We start from the raw sequence: 17,500 nt of genomic DNA on the forward strand, positions 1-17,500 counted from the left end.
AAAGTGGAAGCGCTAACAAGCTTTATACGTTCAATTTTTATGCCAGATACGTCAGAGTGATCGCACAATTAGTAATATTTAAGCAGACCTTTTTTCTAATCTTATACTTTTTTTTTATATTCTCTTGAATCACAAACTTCTATATGCCAATCAACTTACAAACCTTTCTTATTCAAATTTCGAGACGGTATTCAAAACTATCGACGGTGTTAGCAAAATCAAAAATGACGGCCCACCTTATTACTGAAAAAGATCCTACCAAGATTGAAGGAGCCAAGGCCCCATATCCAGTCATTTACACATCGACTACGCCAAATGGATATAAGATTACTACTTTGTGTGAACTTCTTGGAATTGAGTACTATGTGTATCCTGTTGCGCTCTCTAAGAACGTTCAAAAGGAGCCATGGTATTTGAAGTTCAATGCAAACGGCAGAATCCCTTCCCTAGCCTATGTTGAGAAGGACGGAAGTGTTAGGTACATTAATGAATCTGCTGCGATAATGATTTTTCTTGCTGATCGGTACGATAAGGAGAGAAAGTTTTCATTCGAGCCAGGAACATCCGAGTACTATGATGAGTTGGAGTGGATCTTTTTCCAGATGGCAGGCTTAGGTCCAATGAAGGGTCAATGGCATTGGTTTGAAATATTTTCTCCTCAGAGGGATGAATTTGCGATCAACAGATATTACAAAGAAACTCTTCGTTTAATCGGTGTCCTTGAAGAAAGATTAAAGAGAAATGGTACGGGCTACCTAGTCAGCGATCATTTAACTTTGGCAGATCTCGTTTCTTATCCATGGCTCAGAAGGGTGAACATTGGTAATTTTGTTGAAGACTTCAAGAAGTTTACACACGTTGTTGAGTGGCACTCAAAATTGGACAAAATTCCTGCTATCGAGAGAGGTCTCCGGATTCCTCCAAATTGAGTTGGCTATTGTTATCGAAGCCTCGCGATAATTGCCAAAAAAGTATCTAAGTATTCTGTATATAATTCTTAACGACAGTATACAAATATTTTTTTCGTATCCCGACAATAATACCAATTAGCACCAACTTTTGATATGGTACGTATGGCATTTAGCTGTCTTCGGACGGAACATTACTTGCTCCTCAATCCATCAAGATAAAGAATAAGAGCAATTATCAATTTGACGGAAATGTAGCAGTTGATACGAGGATATTCAAATGATGAAGAAATAAATAACAAGTACAAAGAACAGAAGCTGTGGATGACTATAGGGAATGTAGACATATTTTGCCCCCAATAATTGAAGGTCCTAAACAAATAACCGCGTAGATGATTCATCATTGTTATCAATACTGTAAACTGCCTTCTAATTGTCAAGGTTTGACAACTGGAAAAATAAATTGCGATCCCCTAAAAATTTCTTGTGACAGAATCTTAATGACGTTTCAAATGAATACTCTTCTCCATCAAGTAACTCCCTCCGAATAGTATCGACGCTATAATCAATTGTAGGCAAAAATACTTTGACAACTGCAGAATGTATGATCGTATTATTGTGATTATTGTCTTCAAGCATAGCAATGCTTTCTTAATTAACTATATAGTTATTCTTTTTAAAATTCCTACGCTTTTAGAACCTACGTATACTCCTCCTTATTGATTGGTAGAACTTTGAATTTACTATGAGATGCATTTTACCTTTTGAATATATTCTTGAAAAGACATTAAAGATCAGATTATTGAAGGCTACTTTATTGGAAATGTGTGCAACCACAAAACTGGGCGCACTTCTATCAACCTATCTATGGAAAATTCCTTATTACTAATCAAATACCGAATCGCATTTGACTTCCTAAAACTCTTGAAGTTGCGGCCTTTTCTTCTTTTCAGGGTTACTACTTAAAATATCATAAGATGCACTTTTAACGGTCCTGATGACATCTTTTCATCTACAGGAAAATGATGATCCTATATAGTGCTTAACAAATGCAATATTTATGAAATATATCTAAGGAATCATTCATGGATGCCAACAATCTCATAATAACATCTGAAACTGCTGTATGAAGAGCAATCTGGCGGGTGTCGATAATAATCCCATATTTTCGTATTTTGTGGTAATGCCTTTCGATCGTTACTTGCAATCCCATATTTAAAGAATACTCTCAGTTTAAGCGTAATCTATTCGTTGATAATTGCATCCATATAAAACTACACTGCCTTGCTTTATGCCCCCTAAAAAGCCTCGCTCATAAGGATTAAAGGTATATAAACTTGAATATATTTTCCCATTTACTTAACTCATCTATATTTCCTTCTTTACCTCTTTTACCTTTTATTTTTCCTTATTTTTAGCCTTTAAAACATCTAGTATACTAGTTAGCAAAAACTTCATAAAGTAATCGTTGTTAAACTTAAAACCGAAAACATTACACTTAATATTCAATTTTTGAAAACTTAGAACCAACATTTTTTCCCCTATAAATTTTTACCGGTTCGGAGGTGATATGATGATACGATACGATGATACCCATTTATATTTTCGCTGCATAAATGTAACATTAGTATCATTTTGGAATACGAAAAAAACAACGATATAACTAGTACAAAGTGTTCTTTCTTGGATATTAACTAGCTTACTGAAGAATATACGTACTGTGCAAGGTATCTATTAAAAATTGGATTATTTCGGCACATTTTGGAATTATTTCTCTGGCCGTTCTCGAAATGGAGTGCAAATTAGTGCTAAAAAATTAATCTTCATATAATGAAATCTCTAAACCGGAGATGCTTCAAAATCAGCCTATTTTTATCACGCAGATTTCGAAGGTCAAAACATTATGGCGAAAAAAAAATGAAATTCTATTTGTGGGGGCTGTTTCGTTGTTAAATGCCTAACTCATGAATGTAAATAGCTGTTATGTTGTCCCCCCCAATCGATGCTGAAATTTATTTATTTTTTTTTATTAAAAACAGGCGAATAGATCAAAAATCGTCTATAAGAATATCTAAGTTTGTTCAACTTCGAGATGCTTCATAAATTCTGACCAGTTAAGACCTTTTAGCAAAGCGGCAGCCATGGGATTACAGTAAAAACTTTCAAATTGCCCTTTGTTGTAGTTTTTAATATCATATGGTGATTTTTTTAAGTCACAGATTTTGGCCCTAGAGAACTTCGTGAACATCAAGGGTAATAAACTGCGATCGAAGTCCATCCTACCCTGTCGGGTGAATCCAGTAGGACACACAATCATTAAAAAATTACGTGTTCTAGAGTTAGAACTGGGCCCGACATCCCCCCTTCCAGTATTTGTAAATGTGCCATTCATTTCTCGTATCAGTTTTGCGTCAATTCTGCTTTTCTTCCAGCTTTTGCACTGAATGAACAATTTCACGGTTTTGCTCTTTTTTAGCGCAATTGGCCTAACTCGACTAATAGAGTTAACTTTCACAAACTTCTTTACAGGCTCCTTGTCAGATATCAATCCAAAGTTATCCATGGGATACCAGGTAGCACGAATATCTATGCCTTTATCATCCTTGCCTCCTTGGTGTATGATTCTGTTAACTGTGAAGTTTTTTTGTAAAAACTCCATAAAGTTTAGCTCATAAAATGTTCCATGAAAAACGGTAGAGTTAACTGATGAACTTCTTAATCTTGCATCCTCGAGATACTTTTCAAGACTAAGGCATGCATTTTCATCGGATACCGGCTTATTATCTGTCTTTTTTGGCTTCTTCTTTGCTTTCTTCTGTCGAGTACTACTGTTTCTGCTTTCCCCTTTCAAACTCGTCTTAGAATCTGTCACCGATTCGATTAATACTTTATCATTGCCCTTTATCGTTGTCCGAGAAACTGTTGAAATGTCACGGTACTGTCCAATTGATACTATGTTGGGTCTAAATAAGTACAGAGTCCTTTGAATAGAACGCGACCAACTTGAAACTATGATATGTATATATGGATGGAACAATTTTTTCTCATGGTGAAAAAGAGTACGAATCATAGCAATTTTTTCGTATGTTCCATTCGGCAAACATGTACATATGCCGGTATTAAATATTAAGAGGTATACAAGGCTTTTAAAATGGTTCAAACATTGTTAACTGCAGTTAACAGGAATTGGAACAGAACGCGAAATTTCACTCAGCCATACATACAGCGCGCCGCTCCTCAAAAAAAAAAAAGCCTCCGGTTGATTACATGATTATTGAATAATTCTCTTAAATGTCACGTATCAGACTCTTCAACAGTTAAAAAGATGACCCATAATATGGGTAACAGTAAATCTTTATTAGTGGAGTGGAGACACCAGACCTTTGATTTCGCAATAGAATACACAGAAAAGCGAGGAATACTGTATCACCAGCATTAACTGTATTTGCATTACTAGCAAAAAATCATATTATAATACTATAGTAAATTCACAGTACCCATTTATTTAAAAGCATTTCCAAGCTCATCCAATCGACTATCAATTCCAACAAGAACCTTCTCCATTTCTTTGTCTGACTTATTCATTTCCATTAATACACTGTTGAGCTTCTCAGTTATCCCATCAGTTATTTCTGAAATTGAAAGCATTTCTGTTGATGGTTGTTCCTTATCATCATCTCCATTATTTTTCTTTATATTTGTCCCATTTGATGCATCTTTATCGTCATTAGAATTTGAGGTCTCTTTATTGCTATCATTGGAATTACGCTTTTCTTTTGGGTGTAGAGATTCTTCGTACTTCGAGGAAAGATCAGACACATGCTTCTGCTCTTTAGTGTCGTTCTTGGACATTGAAATTTATGAACGATTCTCAAAAGCTGGAAAATGTGATTGCAAAGAATGAGCTACAGAGTGGTGGGTGTTCTTGGAAGGAAAATAATTAAATGTAGCCAGTCTTCGAATCCTCGCTCCATTTTTTCTTCAGATTCAAGAATTTCTGTACTATCGGTTGTTATCGCAAAAAGACCCGCAAATATACTGAAAACATACAGAATTACATTAAGAAGTAACAATATTTTCTGCAAACTGTAACTACACTATGGGACATAAACGAAGTAAAAATCAGCTTCGACGTGTGAGGGCCAAAAGACAGAAGTTGGCACATAAAAGCGCCAATGATGTGGCGAAGAAAACAAAATCCATGACTATGACCCAAGGAAAACAGCAGCATATTGGAATCATTATTGAGAACCCTAAGATAGAGGTCGTTGACGATCAAAGCAAGAAATTAGGTGAATTTAAGGAAGTATTTGAAAAGTTTCATCGACTTGAAGAGAGGAGAAATAAAGGCGATACTATCACACCAGGAAACAAGAAAAAGGAGGATATGAAGACCGAGATAACCGCAGACAACAACCTTCTTCCCTCAAAAACAGAAGAAAACGAAGAAGACGAACCAGATATACCGGATGAGGATATTGAGCCGGCTAAAAAAATTGGAAAACTGTCAAAACGGCAATTTAGATTAAAGTATGGCATACCACTTGAGATCCTGAAAATTGAAAGTAAAAATCCAGAATTAGTTGAATCAACTGATGCAGACTCTCCGGATCCCAGACTATTAGTATACATAAAGTCACAGCATAATGTGATAGGCATCCCACCGCATTGGAAGAGCAATAAGTCATTGCTCAAGCAAAGGAGAACATTTGAAGATAATGGACCATTTGAATTGCCAAAATTTATTCAGGACACAGGCATATTGGAAATGAGGGACTCTTCAGGGAGAGACGAAGATACAAGTATGAAGGACAGAATGAGACAACGGGTTCAACCCAAGATGGGTCAGCTCGACTTGGATTTTAACAAGCTTTACGATGCATTTTTCAAATACCAAACAAAGCCTGAACTTTTGAAGTATGGCCAGATTTACAAAGATGGAATGGATATATCAAACCTTTTTGAGATTGAAAGGATGTCCAGTTACAGACCGGGTAAACTTAGTAAGAAGTTGAAAGAGGCCCTAGGCATGGACATTAGATCAAATAGTCCACCATGGGCACAAAGAATGAAAGCGCTAGGGCCACCTCCTAGTTATCCACACATGTCTGCAAATGAAGAAGGTGAAATAATATTTGACGATGTTGAAGATAGGGGCGATGGAGACAGTGCACAAAATACTGATTTATACTGTACTCTTGAAAATGACATGACTGATGATCAGCAAACCTCCGACAGTGACTCATCTGTAGAAGAGCAATCAGACGAAGAAGAGAAGGAAAAGAACATGTATGATGCATCCAATGGGGATGTTGCTATTAACAGTTATGGTCATAGTCGTAAGTCGGATTCGGAAGCGACGGAAAGAAAGAACGGCAATACATCTAAACCTGAAAAATTGTATAGAGTACTTGAGGAGAAACGTTCAGGTGATCATGCAAGCATTTACGGATCGGACACACATAAATATGAGTATTGATGTTAAAAGGAGCATCTGACTCCACTAAGTGAAAGAAACAAGAAACGGGGCAAATCAGATTTTAACAAATGTAACTAGAGGACATTGACATATAACGCTTTAAAATGACATACTTTTTTTTGTCTAACGCTCAATTGTTATCAGGTACCAGACATAGATCATACTTTAAAACAATGAAAAGTTATTTTCTGCGGAACGCAGTGCAAGGTCGGTTATACTGATTGCTACAAGAAATATTCTATGTGACAGATAATTGATATCTCGCTGAGCATACAGTAGAAATGTGAAAATCAATGAAGGAACTAGATCCAGTATTGAAAATATTTAAAGGTCTGTTCGTAAAATTTAACGTATTTAAGGTGCAATACAAAAAAACATAACGAGAGCTATAACCTCAACAAGTGTAAACTGAATGAATACGATAATCACCTTAATTAATGGAGGAACTTACCATATCATTACCTTCTGGTGGGCTCTCATAATATTTGGGTACGACATTTGTACAAAATATTCTGAATCCAAAGATGCAGTTTTTATTCTAGGGTTTATATATAAGACGACAAATCCAGGAGCTGTACTAAATTATGTATAAAAATAACTACAGTTAAAAAACGTTGCTAAACGGAGAGAAACAGGAGGAAATACCATAATAGAGTGAATGCTCAAAACCGGTAAAAACTACTAACAATCTTATAAAGTAAACTAATAAGATAATGGATTCAATATGCTGCATACAAACTATGGGCACTGAACTGTTCTTCATCAACAACTATTTGAACAATATGTTGGCCAGTACATCCTCAGGATATGCTGATATGCTATTCGAGACCGAGAGAAATTTACTTGGATCCATAAAAATTTCCTGGATCTTCGAAATTTTTTATCCGTTAACAGGCACGAATACATCAAATGAAAACACAGATCAATATACCATAGAGTGTGACAACGGCAAAATATATCATAATGAGTAACTTGAACAAGATGCGACGTAAAAGTTCACGAAAAGAATGCTCAAATGTGAAAAGAAGAAAGACCAGCTCATCTCAAAGCAGTACTATCACCGCAGCTGACCTCTCACAAATGGAATACCTAGCAACTATGCTACAAAAGACGGTGAGAACTATCATCGACAAGGCGCCAAATATGAGCTTATTAAAGGATCATATTGCTCATTTAGCGGAGGTCGCGGACCGTGAAAACAACAATTCTCAAAGCAATTTTAATGGGGAAAACACGCTTCAACCAGAGCTTGTGATTTTAATGAGATCTCAAAAGATACAGCTGATTGCCAGGCTTAAAACTATGCTGGATGATGGAAAGTTGCCTATATTCAAGCAAATAGCTGAATTTAATGACTCGACTATCTTCACTGATTCCGAGTCTACAATGTTAAATGTTACCAGAAGACCCAGTGATCAACATATTGCTGATAATGACAAGCACAATTTATTTTTACCCAATAAACCTACTAGGGGGTACCAAATGTTGTACAAATCTTTTCCAGGGACTGGAATGCCTGATTTACCACTGATCCACAATCGTGCTTTGGAGGCCAGAGTTTTTACGCATAAATCCATAGTCAATAATGTCAAACATCTAAGTGTAGAAGACGCCTTACATTCACACAATGAGCGATTGGAATTCTTAGGTGATGCAATTCTTGAAGGGGCTGTTACAGAAGTGATTTACAAGAAATTCCCAAATTCTGATGAGGGAGAAATGTCAAGAATGAGATCAGATTTGGTTAATAATCTTCAGTTGGCGGAGTATGCCACTAAATATGGATTCGACAAGAAACTCCATAAGGACACTTCTACAATAGGCCAATTTTTCAGGGGAAAACGAAAGCCTGTTGCGGATGTCTTTGAAGCGTACATAGGAGGTCTTGCTGTAGACGGCAACTACGAGAACGTAGATGAAATTAGAAATTGGTTAGCGGAGGTGATGAGGGAAAAGCTAGATCTGTACAAAAAGAACGGAGAGTACGATGCTAAGGAAAAGATTGACAAAAATGCCAAGGCACAACTATATGCTCTAATTGGATCTGCTAGATCGCATCCGGAATATATTGTTGAAAGTCAGGGAGAACAAGGAGCCAAGGTGAATTGTGTGATGAGTAATGAAATAATAGGTACAGGGAAAGGAGCTGGGGTTAAAGATGCTTCATTGAAAGCCGCTATGAAGGCACTTAAAAACAGGAAAGCAATTGCAAAATATAGTGCAATTCGTTTGAAGACTCCACGGGGAGAATCGGTTATTCCATTGCAACAAAACAAAAATGAAGGAAAAGAAGGCAATGAAGGACAAAACGAAACAAAATACGAACTACCTGTTGAGATTAAAGTCGATGCTGAACCTTTGAAAAAAAATAAACAATATAAAAATGAACTCTATAAACTTCTTGCAATGAAGAAAAGCCTTCCTGAATACAAAACAGAGAGAATGGACAACAATAAGATGATAAAGTGCACCCTTTTAGTAAACTCTGTTCCAGTGTGCTACTGCTGTGCGGCAAACGCCAAAATCGGAGGAAATAGTTGTGCTAAATACGTTCTCGAACACAAAGATATTCTAGGACAATGCTATGTATTTTAGAGCGGCCTGCTTAACACATTTACATAATTATTTATCTACAACTCAAGAATACGAAGGACAAATAAATAATATGTTGAATAAATAAATAGATGAACAGTAGAACACAACTTTGGGATATAATTTAGGAAGGAAACAAACCTAAAAAAGCGCATAATAGGTAACGCTTAATTCTCTTCCATTTGTCCCTAACGATCGGTCCAGTTAGTTTAATGATGAATTGTGTTAATATATGGAAGTCAGTGATTCGCAAGAAGCATACACACCATTTTTCTTTGCTCAAGCAACACCTAGAAAAGCGTGGGCATTCTCATCGTGAACCTTATCAATCTTGGCACCAAAACTTCCAACACACTGTGCCATAGTCTTTGAGTTTCTTGATATAACATCTGTAAAGTAGTAGTTCGTTATTGGGTTGACCAAAGGTGCACCAGTGAGTCTATGACGACCGGAGTTGGCATCCAAACCCAGCTTTGCAATCTCGGGCGATGTTCTTTCCAATTCTTCAAACCGCAATAGATGTGGTGCAATGGTCTGAAGCCTTGAATGAAGCTGGTGTATATTTTCATAAGGAAGGCCAATGCCCATGTATTCACTCATAGCTTTGAAAATTTTCCAATCTTCTCTTGCAGCTCCTGGAGGACCAACCGCAGCCCTAGTTGTCTGTGCACGGCCTTCAGTATTCACATAAATTGCAGATTTTTCAGTGTAGGCAGAAGCTGGAAGAACAACATCAGCCAGAGATGCACCCAAATCACCATGATGACCAACGTAGATCACAAATGCATCTTTTGGAATGGAGGATGCTGACATTTCATCAGCACCAAGCAAAATCACCACCTTGGGCTTAGTCTCACTAACTGCTTTTGATGGTGCGACAAAACCAATATCCAAGGCTCCAACCCTAGAAGCTTCACGATGTAACAAGTTAAAACCGTTCCACTCTGGACTGTTGAAGTTGAGATATGTCTTCGCAAAGTTTCTGACAATCTTTTCAAGGGCTGCGGCATCATGATTTTCCATCACACCAGATCCAACAATAATCATTGGTTTGGAAGCAGAAGATAGTTTATGACCAACAAGCCCAGCAAGAGCACGCTTCAAATCGGCACCCGTAACTCCATACTCTGTCATATCAAAAGTCGATGCAAACTTTTCTCCAACGTGAAAGATCTCCAAATCTGAGTTCAACCAACGTTTTCTAATCCTGGAATTGAGAACAGCGGCTTCAAACCTAGGATTAGATCCGATAATTAGCATCTCATCACACTCATCAATTCCTGAAATGGTAGAGTTGAATAAATAATTGGATCTGACATCAACAGACGGCGTCGATTGTACATTAACATCGAATGCCAAGTTATCAGAATCAAGTCGGTTTACAAGATCCTTTAAAGCAACTAAAGATTCAACATCAGCAAGAGGTCCTGCAACAGCTTTAACCTCATTCTTCGCCGGGGAAATTTTTCCCACTTCTGCAGCAATGTAGCCTAAAGCCTGATCCCAAGTTGCATCGACAAAGGATGAACCTTGTCTAAGTAGCGGCCTTGTGAGTCTCTGCACCTTCAAGGCATCATAACTGTATCTTGTCCGGTCGGATATCCAATCTTCGTTTATATCCTCATTAATTCTTGGCAAGACTCTCATGACTTCTGATCCTCTAGCATCAACACGGATGGCAGATCCTAATGCATCCATCACATCAATAGTCTCAGTCTTCTTTAACTCCCAGGGACGAGCCTTAAATGCGTAAGGCTTTGAAGTGAGGGCACCAACTGGACACAAGTCCACAATATTACCGCTCAACTCAGAATTGACATTTCTTTCGACAAATGTACCAATTTGGAGATCATTACCACGACCAGTGGTGCCAAATTCAGGGGCACCGGCAACCTCGTTGAGGAATCTCACACATCTTGTACAGTGAATACATCTATTCATTGAAGTCTTCACTAAAGGTCCGATAGCCTTATTTTCCACAGCCCTTTTTCCTGTAACCTCGTTGAACCGTCCTCTATCTGAGCCAAAACGCAGAGTCTGTTCCTGAAGATCGCATTCTCCTCCCTGATCACAGATTGGACAATCCAACGGATGATTAGAAAGTAGAAACTCGGTTATACCTTCACGAGTTTTCTTAACAGTTTTCGTATTGGTTAAAACATGCATTCCCTGAGCGACAGGCATGGCACATGCTGCTGCCATTTTTCTAGAATGTTCAACCTCAACCAGGCACATACGACAGTTACCAGCAACCTGGAGCTTATCATGATAACAATATCGAGGAATTTTAATACCTGCCTTTTCTGCCGCCTGAATGATAGATGATCCAGCTTCAATTGTCACTGGTGTGTCATCAATACGTAAAGAAACTTCCTTAAAGGCAGCAACTCCTGTGTGAAACATTCTGCGCAAAGGCGAACTAAATTTCCTGGCGGACAACATTTGGGGAAACTATAACCTTATTGTGTCAATGTGCTTTACTTGTGATTGTTGTTGATCTAGCAGGAAAGGGGCAAAAGGAAAATAGTCAAGAGATTTGACGAAAATGGCACTGTAAGAATATCTCTTTCTTTATTCAAGTAAAGGTACACACCTGGAATATAATTGAATAATTATACTTGATTCAAGATGAAAAAATGACTTATATCTGACTTGCGTAGCCTTATTTTTCTTTGAAAAACAATGTACCGCAAGCTCCACGTTAAAATATCGTATGACCAGAGCAATGCTGTACCAGGGTGTTTACTTCTGATTGCAAAGCGTGTTATATGTTCTTTTATGCTGTTGAAGTTTCAACTTTATGCAACTCAATGCTGCCTTCAATTTTATTTCGTCTTATTTTCCTATTTTTTGTGCGGACAAGTTAGTTAATGGGTAGAAAAAAAATATTTAAAAACATATTTATTCTATTCGTTGCGCTTGTTGACTCTCCATAATTTTTATTACCAATGTTTGGCCGCTAATTCGCGAAGGAATATATATATTATTTCTCTTTCCCTTTCCCTATTTAACGCGGGGAATTTTTTGGTTCGCGAATTCATATAGTGCATGTCACGTGAAAAATATATAGAATCAACATGGAAAAAGAACATACCTATAACCATACTAAAAAATTTTAGTATGGAAGTACATCATAAGAGGTATTAGATGTGAAAGGCTGGATGAATTACAGTTTCCTCACATTTACCCCAAGAACACACACATTCTTGGCTTTTAAACAACGATCACATGATCAGAATCATCTGCTCGCAATGCACATTTTAGATTCATACTCGACCTTTCACATTAAACGTCTTAATTGTTATTAACACTACAAAGTTACATATTTGTACCTATGCCTCCACTTTTACCTTCTTTACTTCCTCTGGGGAGGTATTCTCAACCATCTCAAGTTTGTGCTTACCATTTGTTGGCTCTATTGAGCTTTGCCGGCTGCTGCTAACACTACTGTGACTTTTTGGTCTTCTGTTCAGTTTCCTTTTAAAAGCTTCAGGGCCTTCAACCTCTCTAGTTAAAGCTAACAAAAGAGTGCTTATCCTTCTGCTAAGCTCACCTGCAGTTCTTGACTTCAAGTAAAACGAAAATCGAAGCGTTTTCTCCCTGGAAATGTCAGCCTTAATCAGAGAATATAAATTTCTGTTTGTCAGTCCGTGCTCGTAAACCTTCAAAAGCAAGAATCGATCTTCTGAGAGTGTGTAAAGTCTTTTAGAATTGTTCGGTGGGTACTGGATTGTCAGTTCTTCCATTGGGTACTTCAGTGATCGAATTTTTTCCTTAAGGATTTGTTCCTGAATTCTGATCTTTTTGAGCTTCTTCTCTCCTTGCTCTATTTGATTCATATACCTTTCAAATCCATCTATCTCCTTATATCTTTCCCAGAAAACAACGGCATACCGCTTAATTTCATCCACATCTTTATCCTTAAAATCTCCAGCAATGTGTTTATAACTCTTAGGTCCATAACGTGCGCAGCCATGAATAAAGTTCATAAAATCTCTCTTGTTCCAATCTCCAAATCCTTGCTGTAAAAGCTCTGCCTTCCTTTCGAGATCTTTTTTGTTTAGCGCCACCGCAGTATCAATCTTCTTCTGCTCTACTTTTTGCAACCTCTTCATCAATTTTCTCTTTTCCGATCTTGTTAATGTCTCACTTTCCTTATCCTCTTTATCTTTGTCACCTCCTTCCTTCAGCAGCTTTTCCGTAAGAGGAACTTTATATCCAATCTTCCTTTTGTAAGCAAGTTGTTCACGTTCAAGCAAATCCTTCAATTCTTGTGAATAAAACTGAAAATCGTGCAATATGTATTGCTTTGGAGCACGTCCTCCGACACTCCTTGTTGCGGGAGATCCCCTTATTTGTTGCATAACATCCCTATAATATCCATCCACAGAATATTGATGTTCTTTTCTCTGTCTCTTAGCCGGATGTATCCAAACATTTAATTGCTGATGCTTTTTCTTGGCAAAGTTTTCACCATTCCACTCGTATGCGGATTGGTCTGAAGTAAAGTTTTGCAAATCATCAAGACCTAAACTAGCAAACTTACTATTCAATTTCTTTGTTCTTTCAGCTCCCCTGCTCAAAATTTTGTCTATATCATCATTTAAATCAGGCGAATCCTCTCCATTTTCATCAAACACTTTCTGTGCTCCATGCTGAATCATTTGCAACAACTCCTCCTTTGAGTTTCCAATCTTATTATTTGACTGGTTAAAGCTAGATCTTCCCTGTTGAATAACCAACTGATCGAGTCTTAATTTCTGCGTGGCTCTCTCCAAAACTTTTTCTTCAATAGCATTTTCAGTCACCAGTCGGAAAACTTTAACTTGCTTTTTTTGGCCAATACGATGAGCTCGATCCATAGCTTGAAGATCAGCTTGTGGATTCCAATCAGAATCATATAAAACGACAATATCAGCAGTTGTTAAATTAATTCCTAATCCACCGGCTCTAGTGGTTAATAAGAAGATAAACTTATCGGAGTTGGGACTGTTATAATCATCAATGGCTTTAATCCTTTCTTCATGTGGAGTAGATCCGTCTATTCGGCAGTAGTTGTAACCTCTGAAATAACAATAATCTTCCAGAATATCCAAAAGACGACTCATCTGCGAGAATATTAATACCCTAGAACCTTCACTCTTCATCTTCTTTAAAAGTTTATCTAAAACAATCATTTTTCCGGAGTTATAAACCAAATGTTCATCAGTAGTATATGGTGGACCAGGTTCTGCACCCTCAAAAAGATATGGATGATTACAACACTTCCTTAGCTGCATCATAATGTTAAGCAAACGTGTTTTACCTTCTCTTTTTCCCAAAACACCATTGACTGCATCAATATCTTTCTCTAAAAGCTTCCTGTACCACTTTATTTGCATTGCAGTCATTCCAACATAAACATTCAGCTCCTTTTTTGGCAAAAGGGAAGTCTCGACATCTGATTTCACTCTTCGTAAAAGAAACGGAGATAAAATTTTGTGGAGTTGCTTGACAAGATCATCCTGATTTGTTTGTCCTTCACTTTCAAACCACTCATCAAATAGTTGATCATCGCCAAAAACATCAGGAAGTAAAAAGTTGAGTAAGGCCCATAGTTCATGCAAATTATTTTGTAGTGGAGTTCCTGTGATCAATAGTCTATTTCTAGAATAGAAAACACGGATGATTTGTGAAAGAGAACTTTGTTCATTCTTGATCCGATGGGCTTCATCAATAATGATATATTCCCACCTGAACTTACCTAACTTGGATTTCTCACGAATAACCATTTCATATGAGGTGACACAAGCATCAAAGTTACATTGCATCAACTTATCTTTGATCAAATCTTCTCTTTCCTCTTTATTACCTTGTAAAACCAAAACATTCACGTCGGGCGTCCATTTATTGAACTCACGCCTCCAATTATCAAGTGTAGATTTTGGAACAATAATAAGAAATGGTCCATCGATTCCTCTGTAGTACCTTAGCCAACCAAGAAATGATATGGTCTGTAAAGTTTTACCAAGGCCCATTTCATCTGCCAAAATACCCGAGAGTCTGTTTTCATACAAGGAGATCAGCCAGTTTAAACCAGCAATTTGATAATCACGAAGAGTACCGTGAATATAACTTGGCGATTCGGTAAGAACAGTACAAGCATCACCCTCATCCTCTTCATCAGCCATCAATTCTTCATCCTCTTCCTTTTCACTTCTTCTTGTTCTTGAACTTCCTACAGAACTCTTCTTTGAGGCATTTCGGCGATCGATCTGACGAACCAGTCTAATCACGCTTTTATCCTTCACTGCACTTAAGTCTATGAATTGCCTAAACAAATCTGTCAGCTTCAGTAGATACTTGAATCTTGTCGCCACGTCTGCCGAATCTTTGGCCCTTTCATCCTTTACTTTGTCCTGGAGAAGAAATCTCTTTTTTCTTTCTTCTGCAGTCTCTTTCGCAAGAAGAGCAGTCATCTCTTTCTTTCTCTGTCTTTGTTCCTCAGTAGTCTGTACATATAAGAAGAGATCAGTTAGTATATGTAACAGTAAAACGTGTTAAAATCCTCAAATAATATCACATGCTAAACACGTTCAGGATCAACAAGGAATAAATTGACAAATCAACTTATTCAATACTAACACCAAATGAATATGATAATATCCTTAATTCTTACTAGTACTTACCATTTTGCTTAACAATCCCTGAAAATGCTATGTCCGTGCAACTGTGCAAGAGGGGGAAAATGAAGAATAACCAAAGTATTCGATATCAAATAGAAAAATAAACTTCAAGAAAAGTAATTCGATTGATGAGTGCGAACGAAATGAAACAAGTTTCTTCTCCCACAGCAAAAATCTCAAGGCGATGTATAGATAATAATAAAGTCACGTCAATAATAACACGAACGTTGATCCAAGGATAAAAATTGAATGATAAGCAAGGTAAAAAAGAATGTTATGGACGTAGGAAAGAAAAAAAGGCACGGTTATGATTAAATAGAAACATGCTATTTTTTTAAAAAAAAAAAGTTAAATGCAAATGGATCAGGTCCATTTAACGAAATCAGGGGAAATACAGTCCATCTATCTATTCAGAGCTTTGTCCTCGAACCAAACTTTTTCTAGTTTTTATTTTATTTTTCAGCACATAACGGAGAATCCGAGTAGCGAAATAGGAAAGTACGAGAACAATGGCGAAGTAGCTGTTCCCGTTTTTATTTTTTTTTCGCGCTTGAGTCTCTGTATCCATAGTGGGCCAAGACGATGAAAAGATTAGACAAAAAAAAAACTTTCCGATAATAAAAAAAAAGGTAAAGGTGGTTCAACCTGTGCAAGTAAACTAGTTGTTGCTCATATTCCGATCGATAAAAAAAAGCAGACATATATTTGTATGAAAACCAACATGTTATGTATAAATGCGGATCTGTATTAAGATCCCAGATACTCCGAAGAATAATTTCAAAAGTGATTGCATCACTTGGATAATATCTCTATTGTTTAAGCTGTCATCTCGCACTTCTTAGAAAAAAATCTTACCGGTTACTGCCTTTACAATGGCATCGCTTTCGCCGTACTCCCCCTGCCCTCATTCTCATTTTTACCTCCAAACGACGCGCCGACCAAAGACGAAATAAAAGTGGGCAAGAAAAACCTGATAATGAGAATCAATCATCTATGGAAGTCTATTTCATGATTTTTCTATTATTATTTTTTCCGGCGTTAATAGAAAATTCACCGTGTTAATGTTTTCATTACCTTTTTTTATTTAGTTACTATTCCAAATATATTCTAAACCTGTGTTTGGTGTCTTTTTGAAGCTCTTCGTGCGGATAATATGAATCATACATCAGATAGGAGATCAACTTTACTAATCCGGTACTGATTCCTGCTTGATGTGCTAATTGTGAATAATTTTCAATAAAGCATATAAATTTGCCACGGACTCTTATCCTGCATGTTAATACACACGAGCATCAATTAGAAACTATTTACTTCATTTTTAACTGTCACTGGAAAGAACTATTGATACATTGTGATATCTAATTTGCATGAAAACGTAAACTCAAACGGTATATAAACAATTTTAACAGCAACAAAAATATATGCCCAAACATCCGTCAGAAGAACAACTTGCTTTCCACTATGCAGTCTATGCTAAAGTGTGCGAAATTCCGTATGGGCACGTGACATCATATGGATGCATTGCAAAGCTAATAGACTGTCCGGAAAGGCCACGACAAGTGGGAATGTCATTAAAATATAGAGACAAATATCTTCCGTATCTAACAAATGATGAACAGATGCCACTTTTCAAAGAAGAAATACCCTGGTGGAGAGTCATCAATTCACAGGGTATTATTTCAAAACGAGAAACGGTCCAGGCCGAAAAGAGGCAAGTGGAACGACTCCGGTCCGAAAATGTAGACGTTGAAGAACGTGATTGGACGGCGGCTTCCACTCCACCATCGTCGTGGACGAAATATCATGTAGATTTTGCAAAGTACGGCTGGTTTCCCGAAGAACACTAAAAGAAATCC

The 17,500-nt window shown here is 37.2% G+C and overlaps 8 protein-coding genes across 8 annotated transcripts; 4 read left to right on the forward strand and 4 right to left on the reverse strand.

Annotated features, from left to right (window-relative positions):
• Nucleotides 1-224: 224 nt before the first annotated feature.
• Nucleotides 225-929, forward strand: BRETT_002227 (uncharacterized protein; the record flags this gene model as incomplete). The annotated part of the gene is made up of 1 exon (XM_041280762.1): nt 225-929. One exon carries the CDS (start codon nt 225-227, stop codon nt 927-929), a length of 705 nt encoding a protein of 234 aa, XP_041138553.1.
• A 2,050-nt stretch (nt 930-2,979) lies between these two features.
• BRETT_002228 (uncharacterized protein) lies at nt 2,980-3,978 on the reverse strand (the record flags this gene model as incomplete). Its single annotated transcript, XM_041280763.1, has 1 exon — nt 2,980-3,978. The coding sequence occupies one exon, from the start codon at nt 3,976-3,978 to the stop codon at nt 2,980-2,982; it is 999 nt and encodes a 332-aa protein (XP_041138554.1).
• Nucleotides 3,979-4,409: 431 nt separating this feature from the next.
• BRETT_002229 (uncharacterized protein) lies at nt 4,410-4,760 on the reverse strand (the record flags this gene model as incomplete). The annotated part of the gene is made up of 1 exon (XM_041280764.1): nt 4,410-4,760. One exon carries the CDS (start codon nt 4,758-4,760, stop codon nt 4,410-4,412), a length of 351 nt encoding a protein of 116 aa, XP_041138555.1.
• A 247-nt stretch (nt 4,761-5,007) lies between these two features.
• BRETT_002230 (uncharacterized protein) lies at nt 5,008-6,387 on the forward strand (the record flags this gene model as incomplete). Its single annotated transcript, XM_041280765.1, has 1 exon — nt 5,008-6,387. One exon carries the CDS (start codon nt 5,008-5,010, stop codon nt 6,385-6,387), a length of 1,380 nt encoding a protein of 459 aa, XP_041138556.1.
• Nucleotides 6,388-7,350: 963 nt separating this feature from the next.
• BRETT_002231 (uncharacterized protein) lies at nt 7,351-8,982 on the forward strand (the record flags this gene model as incomplete). The annotated part of the gene is made up of 1 exon (XM_041280766.1): nt 7,351-8,982. One exon carries the CDS (start codon nt 7,351-7,353, stop codon nt 8,980-8,982), a length of 1,632 nt encoding a protein of 543 aa, XP_041138557.1.
• A 276-nt stretch (nt 8,983-9,258) lies between these two features.
• On the reverse strand, nt 9,259-11,421 carry NUO78 (NADH dehydrogenase (ubiquinone) 78K chain precursor, 5-prime end; the record flags this gene model as incomplete). Its single annotated transcript, XM_041280767.1, has 1 exon — nt 9,259-11,421. One exon carries the CDS (start codon nt 11,419-11,421, stop codon nt 9,259-9,261), a length of 2,163 nt encoding a protein of 720 aa, XP_041138558.1.
• An 890-nt stretch (nt 11,422-12,311) lies between these two features.
• Nucleotides 12,312-15,437, reverse strand: ISW2 (chromatin remodeling complex Adenosinetriphosphatase; the record flags this gene model as incomplete). The annotated part of the gene is made up of 1 exon (XM_041280768.1): nt 12,312-15,437. One exon carries the CDS (start codon nt 15,435-15,437, stop codon nt 12,312-12,314), a length of 3,126 nt encoding a protein of 1,041 aa, XP_041138559.1.
• Nucleotides 15,438-17,065: 1,628 nt separating this feature from the next.
• BRETT_002234 (uncharacterized protein) lies at nt 17,066-17,491 on the forward strand (the record flags this gene model as incomplete). Its single annotated transcript, XM_041280769.1, has 1 exon — nt 17,066-17,491. One exon carries the CDS (start codon nt 17,066-17,068, stop codon nt 17,489-17,491), a length of 426 nt encoding a protein of 141 aa, XP_041138560.1.
• Between the last annotated feature and the right edge of the window lie 9 nt (nt 17,492-17,500).

This window comes from Brettanomyces bruxellensis, chromosome 9, assembly GCF_011074885.1.
Source record: "Brettanomyces bruxellensis chromosome 9, complete sequence".
NCBI classification, from domain to species: domain Eukaryota; kingdom Fungi; phylum Ascomycota; class Pichiomycetes; order Pichiales; family Pichiaceae; genus Brettanomyces; species Brettanomyces bruxellensis.